The 18,475-nt window shown below is 39.2% G+C and overlaps 1 protein-coding gene across 7 annotated transcripts in view; it reads left to right on the top strand.

Annotated features, from left to right (window-relative positions):
* dpy19l3 (dpy-19 like C-mannosyltransferase 3) overlaps positions 1-18,475 on the top strand; it is a 78,527-nt gene that overhangs the window by 39,858 nt on the left and 20,194 nt on the right. For 6 of the 7 annotated variants that reach the window (XM_072596159.1, XM_072596161.1, XM_072596157.1 and 3 more), the window contains 6 exons: positions 2,284-2,385; positions 3,826-3,899; positions 7,000-7,158; positions 13,032-13,157; positions 16,102-16,213; positions 17,869-17,925. In XM_072596159.1, coding sequence (XP_072452260.1) covers positions 2,284-2,385; positions 3,826-3,899; positions 7,000-7,158; positions 13,032-13,157; positions 16,102-16,213; positions 17,869-17,925 — 630 coding nt within the window. The remainder of the gene's footprint in view (positions 1-2,283; positions 2,386-3,825; positions 3,900-6,999; positions 7,159-13,031; positions 13,158-16,101; positions 16,214-17,868; positions 17,926-18,475) is intronic. The other variant, XM_072596163.1, reaches the window with a different exon arrangement.

Raw genomic sequence — 18,475 nt, 5'->3', positions numbered from 1 at the left:
TGCATTTTAGAAATTCAGGAACTGAAATCTTGCCAGTCAGTGCAGAAAGTAAGAGGACAGTGAAGATGAAATGGCAGTATCACTTGATCTTAAGGTCACAGCCACCAGCTCAGAGACTGACAGCTATTTCTGAGACAGAGGCAAGGATAGTGAGGAGATACCAACACAAGAAAACAAGAATTAGGCACAGGATAACATCATTCAGCCCCTTGAGCCTGCTTTGTAATTGAATTGGCTCATATCTGGTCTGATTCTCCCTTCAACACCTATTTTCTCCCCACGTCAAACAAACTCCAGGGGGAGGCACACAAAAGTGAAGAATGTCGGGCGAGGATAGCTCAGATGCTAATTAGCTGAAGAGCAATGTTGCATACAGGTTTTGCTGCAGATAAATCAAATGAGGCCTTTACTAAGGGCTTGGGTACAGAAGAAAGCAGATAGATGCACGTAATTAAATACTTGCAGCACTGGAAAGCCTGCACCCAATGATCAAGAACATGGAGAAGTCAAGCACAATCTTGTCATAGAAATTGGAGTTCATCCTTTCTAGCATAGAATGTGTGGCCACTTCCATCAGCATCTGTGGAGCTCATTGTGACACAGCATCTATTCACTGATGTCACTGCTTTCATTGCAGTCCAAACAGCTTCTGAGTCGCCATGACTCCGAATATCACTGTTCAAAGCAGTATCCAAGACATCATAGCAGTATTTACCAATCTGTTTGCAAGGCTTTTCTCTGCAAGTCATGAGTCTCCAGAACTCTCTTCCTAAAACGTGATGGAAGCAGAGTCCTTGAATATTTTTAAGACATAGATAATCAGATTCTTGTTAAGCAAACGGGTGAAAAGTTATCAAGGATACATAAGAAGCAGATTTAAGGTTACAGCGAAAACAATTATCATGTAGAATGACAGTACAGGCTCAAGGGACTGCATTGCCTACTCCTGCTTCTAATTCATGTGTTTTTTTTAATTGCTAAAGTGTCCTCCAAAAGAGTGGCAGCTACTCCAGACTCAGAATTGATGACATTCTTTCTCTGATCCCTCACATTCCACCAGAGCCCTTGTTGTAGGATTAAGGATTTTCTGACTGTGATTAAGATACTGCATCCTGAAGTTTGGAACTTCTTGAGATCATCCACCAACACCATCTGCAGTCTCCCGAATTGGAGATCGGCAGCCTCTCACCACCAAATGCTGCAATCATTGGGAGTTCCCACAAAGCACGAGGAGACATGGAAAATTAACCTTTGAGAAATATGAGGGATTTTAGTTTATTTATGTCCTTTAGAGAACAAAATCTGTGATTCTTTGCTCTTCTGATCTCTATGGTTCAAATCAAAAGCAATGTAATTGGCTCTTAACTACTCTCTGGAAAGGCCTAGCAAATGACTTATTCTAAGGGCAATATGGAGTAGGAAACAATGCTGGTCTGGCTACTGCCACCCACATCCCAGGAAAGAATAATGAAGAAAAATGTCTGACAGCAAGATTTTTGGTTTAGCAGGAGCTAAGCTTTGATTGTTTCACACACCTCTGGGCCTGCTTCACTCAGAAATATTCCCCACAGCCCTATTAACGGCCACATTAGCAGGAATATCAGGACCTTATTAGAAGTGAAAAACATCTTAAGTTGCTCCACATTTAAGCACTGACAGACTTTGGTTGTGACTGTGCACTGCCAGTCTCCCATTAATACCTGTTGACACAGTCCTTGTCAAAACCCATTCTCATATTTTCACCAAGTCCAGATTTGTAAAATTATTTCTCAGCAAGCAGAAGGGCTGTCAGTTCCACTACTGATTTGCCAAAGGTCTCTCCAACTCAAATTTGTTCAGCCAGGGACATTCACAATCCCATCTTCTTGCCATTTGTGTTATTTTTGGAGAACATGAACTCAAACACCCAACTACTTTATTCCGGAATCAATGAAACATAACACAAATGGCCTCAAGAGGATGCTATTTCATTAATGTGTTCCATTCTTTACTCAACTAAAGTGAGTGAGGGCGCAAGGACCACGGGCTGTCATGAGGTGAGAAAAGTAGAAGAAATGTTCGTCTTTTTAAGAGACATTGCGCTTTCAAGGAAATAATATTGATTTGCACCAAGACAATGTCAGTGTAGTACAATATTGAAGCAAATTAGAATAACTTAAACGTTTGGAATTATCAAATCATAGCATTTTGAGTTTGAACCTCTCTCTCTCTCTCTGTTACATTTGCTGTCATATTTTTATGGGAATGAGAAATCTAATGTTGCTATCTTTCCTTTTCTTTTAGAGGAATTTAAAGTCTGGCAGTTTTTTTGCAAGAGTTTTGAAACTATTGCTGCATTTAATTGTAGTATTCAGCTTAGCAATCCTAACAAATAATGCAACTAAGGTATGTAAGTAAAATTAGTCGAAGTCTGTTTTGTGAAACTTTGAGGAAACTCCAAAACAAGTTGCTTCCAGATTTTATTTTGGTAAAGGCAAAATACTGTGTGTGTTGGAAATCTGAAGCAACCACAGAATGATGGACAAACTCAGCAAGTCTGGCTGCATCTTTGGAGATAGAAACAAGAGTTAACATTTCAAGTTCAGTTTGACCCTTCAGAACAATGCTTCAACAAGTCACAATGCAAGTTTGAGGAGCAATACCTTATTTTCCATATGACAACGTCAAGACTCAATACTGAATTCCAAAATTTGAGAAACTGACCACATTCTTTCTCCATTTCTCTTACATTATCTCTTCCTTCTTCCTTTCTCCTTCCCCACCGCCCAAAAAAAAACACACAGGCACACTCACAGACACATGTTTTACTTTGCATTTAATGGAGAGGAGATGATGAGGACTGCAGATGCTGGAGAATCAGAGTATAAAAGTGTGGCACTGGAGAAAGCACAGCAGGTCAGGCAGGCCTACCCACCCCCTATTTATCTTTTAGCCCCCTTCCCCTTCCACATTCCTGATGAAGGGATTATGCCTGAAACGTCGACTCGCCTGCTCCTCAGATGCTGTCTGACCTGCTGTGCTTTTTCCAGCACCACACTTTTTGATTCTTAATGGAGAGGATCAATTCTCTCTCTTCCACAGCTGCTTAACATTCTTTTTACATTTATTTTCCTTTTTCACCACCATTAACAACCTTTTATCTTTTGCAGTAGGTCTTTACACCACCCACCCTTTGCTGCTACTCCACCTCAGTTAACAAGTATATATTAAAATTCAATTCTGTAGACAAGTCATACTAGATTTGAAACATTAACTCTGTTTCTCACTTGAGAGATGCTGAGCTTTCCCAACATTTTGTGTTATTTTTGCCAATGTGAAATAACATGCATCTTCCCCTTTATGATCCTTTTATTAATCAAAATTAACAGTCCATTTGACCCAACAGTCCATTTGTGAGGATATTTATGTTCTATTCAAACCTCTTATTTATTATACAGGTTTACAGAAGAAATACTAGATAGATAGCACATTCCCAAACATCAAAACTGCTTGTTGAAGTAAATTTACTGTGACCAACAAATCTTGGTCAGAAGCTTAATACAGCTACTTTGTTCAGAATTCATTATGCATAAATCAGTAATTTATTCTATGAATCCACAATTTCAAAATCTAATGTAAGTGTAGCAACAGAAATACTTGTTGAATTATTTGTATTATTCTATTCCTTTTCAATTCTTCAGGGCTTCTCTCATTTGATAACTATTTACATTCTAATATCTTGGATTGTAACTTGTGATAGAATAACCCATGATAAATAGTGTTGAATGGAAACAATTTAATGGTATTGTTAATATGAACTCATCAGTATCTTCCTTTTTATTGTAGAAAATTCTAGGGCTTGAATCTGATGAACATATTTTTAAATTCCTTAAAGCAAAGTTTGGATTTGGGGCAACAAGGTACAAGTTCAATTTTTATTATAGTACACAAATGTAAATCCAACTTATTACATTTCACAACCTGTACAGAAGACTAGCTGCATGACTACAGTTGTAATCTGTCCTCTCCCCCCTCAGACTTCAAACCTGAAGTAAAAATGTGCTTATAATGTTCATGCAAACCATGATACATCAAGTTGTTGTAACAAGATAAAGTGATCAATTCTTAACAGTACAGAAGGAGGCTACCCTACCCATTACATTTGTGCTAGCTTTTTGAAAGAACCACACAATTCAGTTCCACTTCCCAGCTTTATCCCCATAATCCTGAACAATAGTCCTCTTCAAGTTCATGTCCAACTACCTTTTTAAAATTTTCTTTGGAATCTGATTCCACCACTGATTTTCAAAGTGATACATGGTCATAATAATCATCTGAGTACTTCATTGGCTGTAAAGACATTTAGTAGCTTTAAAAAGGCACAACATAAATGCTAGTCATACGTTATTTTCTGTTTCCAAGGCCAAGGTATCTCATGCTTCAGCAAGATCTTCAACAAGGTTCCACATGGAAGACTGGTTAGTAAGGTTAGATCACATGGAATTCAGGGAGAGCTAGACCAATTGGATACAACATTGTCTTGGCGGTAGGAGTCAGAGGGTGGTAGTAGCAGGTTGTTCTTCAGACTGGAGGCCTGTGACTAGCTGTGTGCTGCAAGGATTGGTGCTGAGTCTACTGTTGATTGTCATTTTATATAAACAATTTGGATGAGAATATGGAAGGCATGGTTAGTAAGTTTGCAGATGACAGCAAAATTGGCGCTATAGTGGATAGTTGATATCTAAAAGATCAACTGGACCAGTGGCCTGAGGAATAGCAGATGAAGTTTAATTTAGGTAAGTGTGAGCTGTTGCATTTTGATAAGACAAAGCGGGAGTAATACTGTTAATGATAGGGCTCTGGGGAGTGTTGTCGAACTGAGGGGTTCAGGTACCTAGTTCCTTGAAAGTGGTAGTAGATAGGCGCTTGGCAAGCTTCCCTTCATTCGTCAGAATATTGAGTGTAGGAGTTGGGGTGTCATATTGCAGCTGTACAAGACATTGGTGAAGCCACTAAATACTGCATATAATTCTGGTCACGCTTCTATGGAAAGATGTTATTAAACTGGAAAATGTGCAAAAAATATTTGCATGCATGTTACGGAGACTGGAAGGTTTGAGTTATCAGGAGAGGCTGGATAGGCTAGAACATTTTTTTCTGGAGCATAGGAGGCTGAGGGGGGACCTATATACAGGTCTATTAAATCATGGCTAAGGTGAATTGCCAAGGTCTGGTAGGGGAGTCCAAAACTAGAGGGCATAGGTTTAAGGTGGAGGAGAAAGGTTTTAACAGAAACATGAGGGGCAATGTTTTCTCTATCATGGTAGTGTGTAAATAGAAAGAAAGTGGTAGAGGCAGGTATAATTACAATATTTAAAAGACATTTGGACAAGTACGTGGATAGGAAAGGTTAGAGGAATATGGGCCAAATGTAAGTATCAATCCATTTTATTACATGGGTCTAGTTCAGTTTAGGAAACCTAGTCAGCAAGAATGTGTTGGGCCAAGGAGTCTTTCCGTGCTATGACTCTATGCCTCTCTTTAGCTGCTTTGTCAAGCTGTCCTTCTATTTTCTATGATTATTGAGAAAAAAGGAGAGTTGAATTTAATTATGAAAATAACTGTCAGCTTAATAGCTGTGTTAATTCCTTTCATAGAATCATACCATTTACACCGTTAGGGGTTGGGAGGAGAGGAGAGACATTCAGTCTGTTGCATCTGTACTGGAGTTGTCTAATTCCATTTTGCTGCTTTTTCCTTGACTTATATTTTTAAAATGGAAAAATTCCTTTTTAAGTGGTAAAATGTTTGCCTCAATAGCTGCTTGCTACAGCGTGAGGTAGGTTCAACCACAGGTGGAAATGGGGGAAGCTAAATCTCCAAAATATGCCATTTTGTTAGGAACCTGACATGATTCTAAGTTTGCTTGCTGAGCTGGTAGATTGTTCTCAGACGTTTCGTCACCATGCTAGGTAACATCATCAGTGAGCCACCGTTGAAGCGCTGGTGTTCTGTCCTGCTTTCTATTAATGTGTCTTGGTCTGTTGTGATGGGTGGTACCGGTTCTTTTTCTGAGATGTTGCTAAATGGGGTCCAGATCGATGTGTTTGATGGAGTTGCAGTTTGAATGCCAGGCTTCTAGGAATCCCCGTGCGTGCCTTTGTTTAGCCTGTCTCAGAATGTATGTATTGTGCCCATTGAACTGGTATTCCTCTTTGACTGTGTGTAAGGATACTAGTGATAGTTGGTCATGTCCTTTAGTGGCTAGTTGGTGTTCGTGTATCCTGGTGGCTTATCCATCGATTCTTCAACAACAAACCTAATTAGAAAGACACAACACGTCCAGATACTCTAGCTGCACTACCATATATCAAAGACATTTTGGAGATGATAACCAGACTACTGGGTGGCGCGGTAGCTCAGTGGTTAGCACTGGTGCCTCACAGCACCAGGGACCCAGGTTCGATTCCCACCTTGGGTGACTCTGTGTGGGAGTTTGCACATTCTCCCAGTGTCTGCGTGGGTTTCCTCCCACAGTCCAAAGATGTGCAGGTCAAGTGAATTGGCCATGCTAAATTGCCCATAGTGTTAGGTGCATTAGTCAGAGGGAAAGGGGTCTGGGTGGGTTACTCTTCGGAGGGTTGGTGTGGACTTGTTGGTGTATCCCGAAGGGCCTGTTTCCACACTGTAGGGAGTCTAATCTACTCCAACCCCTAGGCATCATGGTAGCCCACAAACCTTCAAATACATTGAAACAGCTCCTGATGAACCTAAAGGACCTTGTACCAATGATCAGTAAAACCAACGTCATATACAAAATACCATGCAAGGACTGTAACAAACATTCCATCAGACAAACGGGCAGGAAACTAGCCACCAGGATACGTGAACACCATAATATATATTGAAAAATGTTTACCTCAAAGAATTTAATAAAGTAAACTAGTATCAGATTGAGATTATCAACACCCCTTGTATGCAAATATATTGACTTAAAATGTTTTTTCTCTTCATGTTTAGGGATTTTGATGCTAAGTTATACCTGTGTGAAGAAGCTTTTGGCCTTCTGCCTTCTGATACTTTCCAAAGACTTTTGAACACATTGATTTTGCCTTCATATATTTTAATTCTGGTTATCACAGCGGTCATTGCTATAATTGTTGCCATTCGGAATCTCAGGTAAGTATAGTTATTTCATGTGTTAAATATTTTGACAGCATTACTCTTTATCATGAAATCAAAAAGAATTATTACTTATTTGTGCATGGAGGTGGACTGCAACCACTTACAGTAAATGATTCACAAGTGCTGCGCTGAAGGATTTTCTTCCATTGTTGAGTCCCTTATGCTCGACATGCAAAAAAATGTATTCGAATTCACCCTTCTGATGACATCACACAATGGAGATGCTCTTGAATTCTCTGCTGCTGCTAGCGTTGTGAATGAAGGCCCATTTGTCATCTTTACTTGGCCACTTTTTGTACATTTTCTCATGGGATGTGGGTTCTTAGCCAAGGCCGCATTTATTGCCCATCACAAATTTCCATTTCCATTCCAACATTGCTGGTACCATTACCTTAATTTTTTAAAATTTATACTTATTCTATGAAGTAATATTTAACTTTTTAATTAGATTAGATTAAATTAGATTACTTACAGTGTGGAAACAGGCCCTTCGGCCCAACAAGTCCACACCGCCCGCCGAAGCGCGACCCACCCATACCCCTACATCTACCCATACCCCTTTACCTAACACTATGGGCAATTTAGCATGGCCAATTCACCTAACCTGCACATCTTTGGAGTGTGGGAGGAAACCGGAGCACCCGGAGGAAACCCACGCAGACACGGGGAGAATGTGCAAACTCCACACAGAGAGTCGCCTGAGGCGGGAATTGAACCCGGGTCTCTGGCGCTGTGATGCAGCAGTGCTAACCACTGTGCCACCGTGATTCTGTTTCTGTTTCTAGAGTCATAGAGATGTACAGCACGGAAAAAGACCCTTCGGTCCAACTTCACCTGCCAGCATCTGGCCTATACCCCTCCAAACCATTCCTATTCATATACCCATCCAAATGCCTTTTAAATGTTGCAATTGTACCAGCCTCCACCACTTCCTATGGCAGCCAATTCCATACACGCACCACCCTGTGTGTGAAAAAGTTGCCCCTTAGGTATCTTTTATATCTTTCCCCTCTGACCCTAAACCTATGCCCTCTAGTTCTGGACTCCCCTACCCCAGGGAAGAGACTTTGTCTATTTATCCTATCCATGCCCCTCATGATTTTATAAACCTCAATAAGGTCACCCCACAGCCTCAGACATTCTAAGGAAAACAGCCCCAGCCTTTTTGACCTCTCCCTATAGATCTTTTCTGAACCCTTTCAAGTTTCACAACATCCATCCGATAGGAAGGAGACCAGAATTGCACGTAATATTCCAAACATGATCTAACCAATGTCCTGTACAGCCGCAACATGACCTCCTAACTCCTGTACTCAATACTCTGACCAATAAAGGAAAGCATATTAAATGCCTTTTTCGCTATCCTATCTACCTGCGACTCCACTTTCAAGGAGCTATGAACCTGCACTCCAAGGTCTCTTTGTTCAGCCACACCCCCTAGGACTTTGCCATTAGGTGTATATGTCCTGCTAAAATTTGCTTTCCCAAAATGCAGCACCTCACATTTATCTGAATTAAACTCCATCTGCCACTTCTCAGCCCATTGGCCCATCTGATCAAGATCCCGTTGTAATCTGAGGTAACCTTTGCTGTCCACTACACCTCCAATTTTGGTGTCATCTGCAAACTTACTAACTGTACCTGTTATGCTCACATCTAAATCATTTATATAAATGATGAAAAGTAGTGGACCTAGCACTGATCCTTATGCCACTCCACTGGTCACAGGCCTCCAGTCTGAAAAACAACCCTCCACCACCACCTTCTGTCTTCTATCTTTGAGTCAGTTCTGTATCCAAATGGCTAGTTCTCCTTGAATTCCATGAGATCTAACCTTACTAACCAGTCTCCCATGGGGAACCTTGTCGAATGCCTTACTGAAGTCTATATAGATCACATCCACCACTCTGGCCTCATCAATCTTCTTTGTTACTTCTTCAAAAAACTCAATCAAGTTTGTGAGACATGATTTCCCACGCACAAAGCCATGTTGACTATCCCTAATCAGTCTTTGCCTTTCCAAATACATCCTGTCCTTCAGGATTCCCTCCAACGACTTGCCCACCACCGAGGTCAGCCTCACTGGTCTACAGTTCCCTGGTTTGTCCTTTCCACCCTTCTTAAACAGTGGCACCACATTAGCCAATCTCCAGTCTTCCGGCACCTCACCTATGTCTATCGATGATACAACAATCTCAGCAAGTGGCCCAGCAATCATTTCCTTAGCTTCCCAAAGAGTTCTAGGGTACACCTGATCAGGTCCTGAGGACTTATCCACTTGTATGTTTTCAAGACATTCAGAACTTCCTCCTCTGTAATGTGGACATATTTGAAGATGTCACCATCTATTTCCCAACATTCTCTATCTTCCACGTCCTTTTCCACAGTAAGCACTGATGCAAAATACTCCTTTAGTATCTTCTCCATCTCCTGTTGCTCCCCACAAAGACCACCTTGCTGATCTTTGAGGGGCCCTATTCTCTCCCTACTTGCCCTTTTGTGCATAATGTATTTGTAAAATCCCTTTGGATTCTCCTTAACTCTATTTGCCAAAGTTATCTCATGTCCCCTTTTTGCCCTCCTGATTTCCCTCTTAAGTATACTCCTACTGCCTTTATACTCTTGTAAGGATTCATTCGATCTATCTTGTCTATATCTAACATTTGCTTCCTTCTTTTTCTTAACCAAACTCTCAATTTCTTTAGTCATCCAGCATTCCCTTTATCTACTAGCCTTTTCTTTCACCCTAACGGGAATATACTTTCTCTGGAATCTTATCTCATTTCTGAAGGCTTCCCATTTTCCAGCCGTCCCTTTACCTGCGAACATCTGATCCCCAATCAGCTTTTGAAATTTCTTTCCCAATACCGTCAAAATTAGTCTTACTCCAGTTTATAATTTCAACTTTTAGATCTGGTTTATCCTTTTCCATCGCTATTTTAAAACTAATAGAATTATGGTCACTGGCTCCCCCACTGACACCTCAGTCACTTGCCCTGCCTTATTTCCCAAGAGTAGGTCAAGTTTTGCACTTTCTCTCATAGATACATCTACATGTTGAATCAGAAAATTTTCTTGCACACACTTAACAAGGTCCTGTCCACCTAAATCCTTAACACTATGGCAGTCCCAATCTATGTTTGGAAAGTCAAAATCCCCTACCATAAACACCCTATTATTCTTACAGATAACTGAGATCTCCTTACAAATTTGTTTCTCAATTTCACTCTGACTAGGGGTATGCAATACAATCCCAATAAGGTGATTATTCCTTTCTTATTTTTCAGTTCAACCCAAATAACTTCCCTGGATGTTTTTCCGGGAATATCCTCCGTCAGTACAGCTGTAATGCCATCCCTTAACAAAAATGCTGCTCACCCTCCTCTCTTGCCTCCCTTTCTGTCCTTCCTGTAGCATTTCTATCCTGAAACATTAAGCTGCCAATCTGTCCATCCCTGAGCCATGTTTCTGTAATTGCTACAATATCCCAGTTTCATGCCCTGTGTTCATCTGCCTTCTGTGTTATGCCTTTTGCTTTGAAATAAATGCAGTTTAATTTATCAGTCCTACTTTGTTCTCAGCTTTATCCCTGCCTGCCCTGACTGTTTGACTCGCTTCTTTTCTCAACTGTACCAGTCTCAGATTGATCTCTTTCCTCACTATCTTTCTGGGTCTTTCTCTTCCCCTCTCCAACCCCACCCCTTATAGTTTAAATCCTCCTGAGCAGCTCTAGCAAATCTCCCCTGCTAGTATATTAGTCTCCTTCCAACTTAGGTGCAATCCATCCTTCCTGTACACGTCACTTCTACCACAGAACAGATTCCAATGATCCAAAAATGTGAATCCTTCTCCCATACAACAGCTCCTCAGCCATGCGTTCACCAGTTCTATCCTTTCTACCCTCACTAGCTTGTAGCACTGGAAGTAATCCAGATTTTACTACTCTCAAGATCTCCTTTTTAAATTCCTGCCTAACTGTATATTCTCCCTTCAGAATCTCATCCTTTTCCCTTCCTCTGTCATTGGTTCCAATGTGTACAATGACCTCCTGCTGGTCCTTCTCCCCCTTGAGAACATTCTGCACTCTCTCTGAGACATCCTTGATCTTAGCACCATTCTGATTTTTCACTGCTGGCCACAGAAATATCTGTCTGTGCTGGACTAGAGATTCCCCGAAAACAATCGATCTCTTGGAACCCGACGTTCCCCTAATATTTAGAGCCAGTCTCAATATCGGAAACTTGGATGTTTATGCTATATTCCCCTGAAAATCCATCACCTCTACATTTTCCAAACCAGTATACTTGTTTGAAATTGAGATGGCTACAGAAAACTCCTACACCACCTGCCTACCCCTCTTAACTTTCCTGGAGTTAGCCCATCTATGTGACTGTATCTGCAACTTTTCTCCCTTCCTATAACTGCCTTCCATCACATTCCCTTGCTCTTGTAAATTCCTCATTGCCTCTAACTGTCTCTCCAACCAATCCATTCGATCTGATAGGATTCGCAACCAACGGCATTTGTTGCAGATATAATCTTCAGTGACATGTAAACTCTTCCTAAATTCCCACATCCAACAAGAAGAGCATATCATTCTACTAAAGGCCATTTTTGCTTCTTTCAATCTACAGACCCAGAAAATAGCACTGTCTAAGTGCTCTACAAAACACTGCTTCAGGCTAACTTAATACTTATGGCTTATATTTTTAAGTTTAATAAAGAGACATATCTCAATATAACATATAGTCAAGAAAGAACCCACTCTATTTACTACTGCAGACTTACTGTAAGGCTACACTTAAAATATTCACTTATCAGTTTCTGTGCTGTGATTTCTCTTAAACAGGTTCCTCCAAGATTACTTGTGAATTTCATTGTTTGTTGATGACTGTGTATCTACGTTTTTTTTGTACCCTAGTATCTAACATGGCGCCTTGTGTGCTGACATTATACACTGTTCACTGTACTTCTGTACATCTGTACTTGAGTACATGTGACAATAAAATCTAAATCTAAAATATGTAGTCCAGACTAGATAAGGATGGCAAATTTCCTTTTCTGAAGGAAGCTAGTAAACCAGATGGATTTCCACGACAAGTAACAGTAGCTTCATGGTCACCATTACTGAGACTAGCTTTCAATTCCAGATTTACTTTCATCGATTACTTGGAAGATCTTAATTGCCGTCTTGCAATATTATGTGTTAAGTACCACCTCCAACCTGAGTTTGTTGACCAGCCTAAATTAACCTTGATGATTAATCCTGCATTACTTGTCAAAAGCTTGTCGCACATCTCACAGCTAATGACAACCTCAATATATTGCAAACCTGTGAGATTTCAAAGCCAGCTAACCTAGAACGTAGAACAATACAGTGCAGAACAAGCCTTTCGGCCCTCGATGTTGCACTGACCGGTGAACTAATAACAATGAGCCTTGATAGAATAGGTTTTCCTGGTCACAGGTCTTAGCAAAGGTATGAGATTTGAAGGCTCTGGGAGAATTGGAGAAAGATTTGAGTGATTGTGGATGGCACAAAGAGGTACTGCATTAATCCTTTTCTTCCTGTACTTCCCTGTGTTCCAACACTATTCTGTGTGATTTGCTACAGTGGTACTTTTTAATTGTACAGCATTTATCTCCTGCACAAAGAAAACAGAACGCACTGTTATATGAACATATGCTTTGTGAAACTTTGAACTCAATGCAGTATTGTTTTAAATAACAAGATCAGGAATTAGTAAAATGGAAGTAATTCAATATTTTGAGCTGATGTCATTTGCAAGCAACATATTTACTATTTGATAATCAGCTTGACTCCTTCATTTATCACTAACTAATTTAACTGTAATTTGTCCCCCCAGCTGTAGTTCAGCTGTAATCCAGAGCACATCCACTAAAGAACAGAACATGACTATGTTGAGGCCCGACATGGCTTACAATCTACTGCACAATGTGCTATTTGGTCTGCTGGCTTTAAGTACAATGAGGTATTGTAATCTATGACATTAGTTCAAATGTCTTGTGGGTGTTTTTTTCTGAAAATCAAAATAAAATAGAATTTTAACAAAATAAAGTTCTAAAACCCTGACTTCAGTGGCCCAATATGCAAGTACAGACCAAATATTAACCCGAATCTTCAGGTATGAGTCATAATCCCAATTTCCAACACTGATCAGTCTATAAGTTGCCCACTTATGTTTTGAGATTTTTGAAAACTTCTGGGCAGGAGCCTTCCCAGCCAATACAGGGTGAGTCCAGGATTCCACTTAGGTCCAGGACAAAGGCTGCTTTTCTAGCTGTAGGTGCCATTTTCAGTAGATTAAAAGTCTTGAAGCTGCATTCACAGAGACTGAAATAAAGTAATTGTTGGGGTAGGGTCCTTAGTGGGTCAGCGTGGGTTGGAGGTTAGAGTGGTTAGGGACTGTGTCTATGTGAGCTGGAAGCTGTGAGGGCAGATCAAATTGAGAGAGTGGGCAGGTCAGCTTCAGGATGAGGGGATCTGTCAACTCTGAGGGGATTTGGCCAGGGATATGGGGTATTGGTTTCTGGTGGGCAGAAGGGCTTTTAGGCAGAATGGAATAGGGTATTGGGCCTCGAGAAATGGAGGTGGGAGAAGAAAGTATTGGATCGGAGGGGGTACAAGTGGGGAATTGGGAGAAGTGATCAATTTGCTTGGGCTAAGATGCAGTCAGAGTTGGGGTGTCAGGTCCATGGGGTGTTGACTCAGGGGTCATTGGATCAAGGTAGTCAAGTCAGGCTGTGGAGGGGGTGTGAGGAAGCTGTTGGTCTTTGGAAGGTGAGCACATTTGGGGGCTCAGGTTAGCAGAGTGTGGAGCTTTAGTTCTAGAGTTGGAGAAAGATTGCAAGTGAGTGAATGGAGGTTGTTGGTTTTATAGTTTGCCACAAGTTACAGCAGATATTATTTTTTCTAACCTTTTCCTGGCTAAATATTCAGGCGAGTCAAAACCAAGTGAAGCCTCTGACTATAAGTCATAGTTGGAGAATTACGTGGAGGATTCCAGATGCTAGGTAACTGCATGTCAGAATTTTCAACTTTCTGGCAATTGCAGGGATTGATGGTTGCTGCAGCAATTACTGTTTATGCTGCTGCAATTACTATCTTCCTTTTGGAAGACCTGTGCTATTAATAAATTAGTTACACAGGAAATATAATTACACAGACATTTTTTAACATTTCAAATCCTGTAATCTCATAGTAAATTAGTCCATCAGTAGTTCCATGTGTAGGCTAGTTATATGGATATGTATCTATAATCTATTGTAAACTTAGTGTATGATCATTAGATTACTAGATCATATGCTGCCTACATCTGCCATTGATCCTAGATCCTACTTAGGCCAAATTCATTCCACTTTCTGAAAATCAACCTCATTCTTCCACAGGATCTCTGATTTTAACTTTGGACTCTATCTTACTGTCTGTCCTGCAGAGATTTAAAAACCAGGACATTCCTTCCCCAAATATTTGCCATGTCTGTGTCATCCAAATTTCCCTGTGTCCAATTGTGTGCCACTTTTTGATTTTTCCCTCCATACCCTACTCCATTATTTCTGTTTTCTTTCTCCTTATTGCTCAGATCTGGATCAATCACAATTTATTCCAAACAAACATTGTATAGAATCTATTTCCTTCCAACTGAATCAGTTTGCCTATGCCAGACTCAAGCTGAACCAGGCTCATCACAACATTGTCTTGTTTGAGTTTTCTCTACTTCATATCAGAAAAACCACCTACTTCATTCTTCTCAACATCGCCCTTGTCTGACCTTGCATCCACTTGTCTGGTTTTGAAAGTCTCATTGATGCTCTTGTTATTTCTGAATGGGACTACTTTAATTCCCACCTGATTAGCTTCCTACTTTCCACTCTTCATAAATTTGAGATCAACCGGAAATCTATTGCCTGCATCTCCATTTGCACCAGGACTTGTTCACATTTCACCCTTTTGCTTACTGACCTACAGTGGCTCTGGGTCTAGGGTTAATGATTCATTTAAAATTCTGTCCTCAAGTTCAAAGACCTCCAGGCCCTTACAACACCCTATCAGCAGCATTTTCCAGCCCTACAACCCTCCAAAAGTTCTGTGTTCCTCCAATTCTGAGCTCGTTTGTTTCCCATTCCCTTCACCCTATCATTTACAGCCATGTCTTCAGTCATCCAGACCATAAACACTCTGCCTCTTCACCACTCATCTCCATTGAGGTGTTTCTGACAGCAAGTTTTAGTTATCAGACCCTCTTTTTGCAGACTGCTAAGTGCTTTGACATTTTATTACACATATAAAGTGATATATATATAAAAATAATAGCTAAATAAATTCAAGCAATTGTAATAGTTGCCATGAAGTTTTGATCGACTAATTAGTCCTCCTTCTGATTTATTATGAATTAAAATGTTAGATAACTTAACGGTAAATGTTATAATGTTGCTTAAACTATGATTCATATTGTAATGTATTTGTAATTTTCAAAAGATTATCTTGCAGAAATTCAAATTTAACAATATTGGAATGATTCCTTCATTTTTCTTAAGGGAACTAATGCATATGATGCTCATTACAATGCACTTTGATGCTTTTTCTGTATCATGACTCTTAAGTTAAATAAAGTGCCTTACTGAAATATGTATTTACCTTCCCTATTTTCTTCTACAACTTTGAGTTTAGCTTTGCTATACGCATGTAGGTGTTCCCATAGTGTTATAATGGAAGAGGTTCCAGGATTTTGAACTAGCAGTAATTAAGAAACTGAAATATATTTCTAAATTAGAATGCTGCATGACTGAGGAACAAAACTGTCTGCAAATTCTTATGTACCTGCTGATCGTGTCTTTCTAGGCAGTAGTTGTTGTAGATAGAGAAGATCCTGTGATTAACCTCAGTTTTTTTAGCTCAATTGTTCTTTGTTACAGGATGAAATATCTGTGGACATCTCATATGTGTGTCTTTGCATCAGCAGCAATTTGTAGCAGCCATTTATGGAGTCTGAGTCTCAAAGCAATTCGACTACATTCTCCTCAGTTGGTCAGTGCCATTTGCACAGATACAGTGCATCATTATTTTTGAATTCATAAGTGGTCTAATTAATAGCTGAGGTTTTTTTTGCATGATATCAATATTATTTCACTAAGAACATAATTACATGCAGATTTTACATAGGAATTGTGGCTGCAATTATATGAATTACTCAAATTAGGTGCAGCAAAAATTAGAATTAGGTTTTTTCAGAATTAGATTTTATTGTCATGTACTCAAGTACAGTGAAAATTGTACAAAGTTGCCATTCTCCAAAGCCATCTTCAGAAAAAAAAACAAGCAACCATCTTGGATACAAAAAAACCGAATTTTTTTTAAAAAGCCAAAAAGGAGAGAAGCATCCAGATCTGAAACTTCTAAAGTTATGACTCCTAAAGTGGTGATGTCTCCATAAGGTAAGGGGGCCTCCTTCCCAAAATCTTGAGTCTCTGTGCTGTTGCTGCTGCAGGCCATTGTAAATCGCTCCTGCTGCTGCCGCAGGCTGTCAGAATTATGATTGTATGATAACAGTAATTGCTTCTATTGAACCATTCACAGTAACTATAAGTTGATGTAATGCAAACAAATGCAACTGTATGATGAGATTTTATATTTTAAGATTGCATTGTGCGGCCAACATATGTCTAAAAGAGTACAGGGCTTATAAATTAAGACAATTGCTGTTAATTTGTTTGGATTGTTAGCCTAAAATTGGTAAGTGTTTTATATTTTGATGATTCTAATTATTTGAATTTAAATAGTAATTATACCTTGCTACGAGGTGTCAGTGGTCTGAAAGATGCTTCTTTCTATAAAACAAGATTACTTTCACACGTAATTAATGTGCCTTTCAAACAATAATTTATTTCAGACCCATTCCAGTTTGATAATTATACTGCATATTTTTCTCAAAATTGCAATTATTTTATACTTTTTATGAACCATGTAACAACTAGTCTAGATGAAAACCAGTGTACTGGAGGTTTTTTAAAAAATATACAATTTCAACTCTTCAGATAAATAATGACTGTATTGAATGAGTGAATGTGGAGTTAGTTTACCATTGATCAGTCCACTTATTTCTTCCAGTTGATTTTAACTTGGAGAAGCAATTACTTCATCCTGTTTTAGTAACATCCACTAATGTGACTTTCTTGCATTTAATTTCTAAATTCAAGGCAATGATGGAAATTAGAAAGGTTGCTCTCACTACTGATCTTTGAGGAAATCTACTTTGACATAACTACTTAGTATTTGTTGAAAAATCTGAAGACTTAATTTGAATTTCCTACTGTTCTAACCTTAATTTTATAGACTTTTGCTTACAGGTTTTTGGATGCCTTTTAAAAAGCTAGCTACATTAGGTTGTGTGCTTACCCTAACAGTATTGGTATGACATTGCCTTTAAAAAGCCTGGAAGACTGTTGAACAGGATGTTTTCACTTTGAATCCATGTTGAATAGCGTACCTAAGTTATTTTAAAAGTTAATCCAACGTTTTACTGGATATAATTAATGCTATTGTTTTACACCATTTGAATGAACTCTAATGGGTCTTTACTGTTCATTGTTTTTGTTTTCTGTCCTATTTGAAAATGATTGTCATGTTAGTCTCTTTCTAATGTATTGTTATGTAATTATATCTTTATGTAATTGTTTTTATAGGTCCGTGTGATGAGGTTTGCAGTTCCTATATTAATCTTCATTTACCTTTATCATGAAGTAAGTCTCACTCCACTATATATTATACCTGAGAAAGTGAAAACATTTAGCTCATCCATGTTAAGTTTCTGATGTGTTAATTTATGACTTAGTTTACTGATTATCAGAATCACTTGGAAATCTACAAATGGAGTACCATTCTTATAGACAGGAATGATGCAGTCTATCTTGATGAAATAATGAGACCAACTTGTCCAAATAGGGTAGAGGCAGAAAGGAATCTTGGAGTACAGATACAAAAATCATTAAATGCACCAAAGCTAGTTAAGAAAACTTTGGAATGAAAAGCACTAAGGTTAGTTTTGTCAGAATAGAATTCAAAAGCAAATATGTATAGGAATCATGGTTAGGGCATGCTTGAGTACCATACATGTTTCTGATTTTCACATTGCAAGAAGTTTATGGAAACCTTGGACAAGTGTAGAAAAAGATCTGAAAAGACACAACTATTATCTATTTCATGTTTTTCCATAATACACTTTTCTATAGAAAGAGAAAACTGAGAGATGACCTAATAAAGGTTTTCAAAATTAAAGGCATAATCTCCCAG

The sequence above is a fragment of the Chiloscyllium punctatum genome, chromosome 26 (assembly GCF_047496795.1).
Source record: "Chiloscyllium punctatum isolate Juve2018m chromosome 26, sChiPun1.3, whole genome shotgun sequence".
Classification (NCBI taxonomy): domain Eukaryota; kingdom Metazoa; phylum Chordata; class Chondrichthyes; order Orectolobiformes; family Hemiscylliidae; genus Chiloscyllium; species Chiloscyllium punctatum.
The sequence above is the reverse complement of the archived record's forward strand: the minus strand, read 5'-3'. Positions and strand labels throughout refer to the sequence as shown.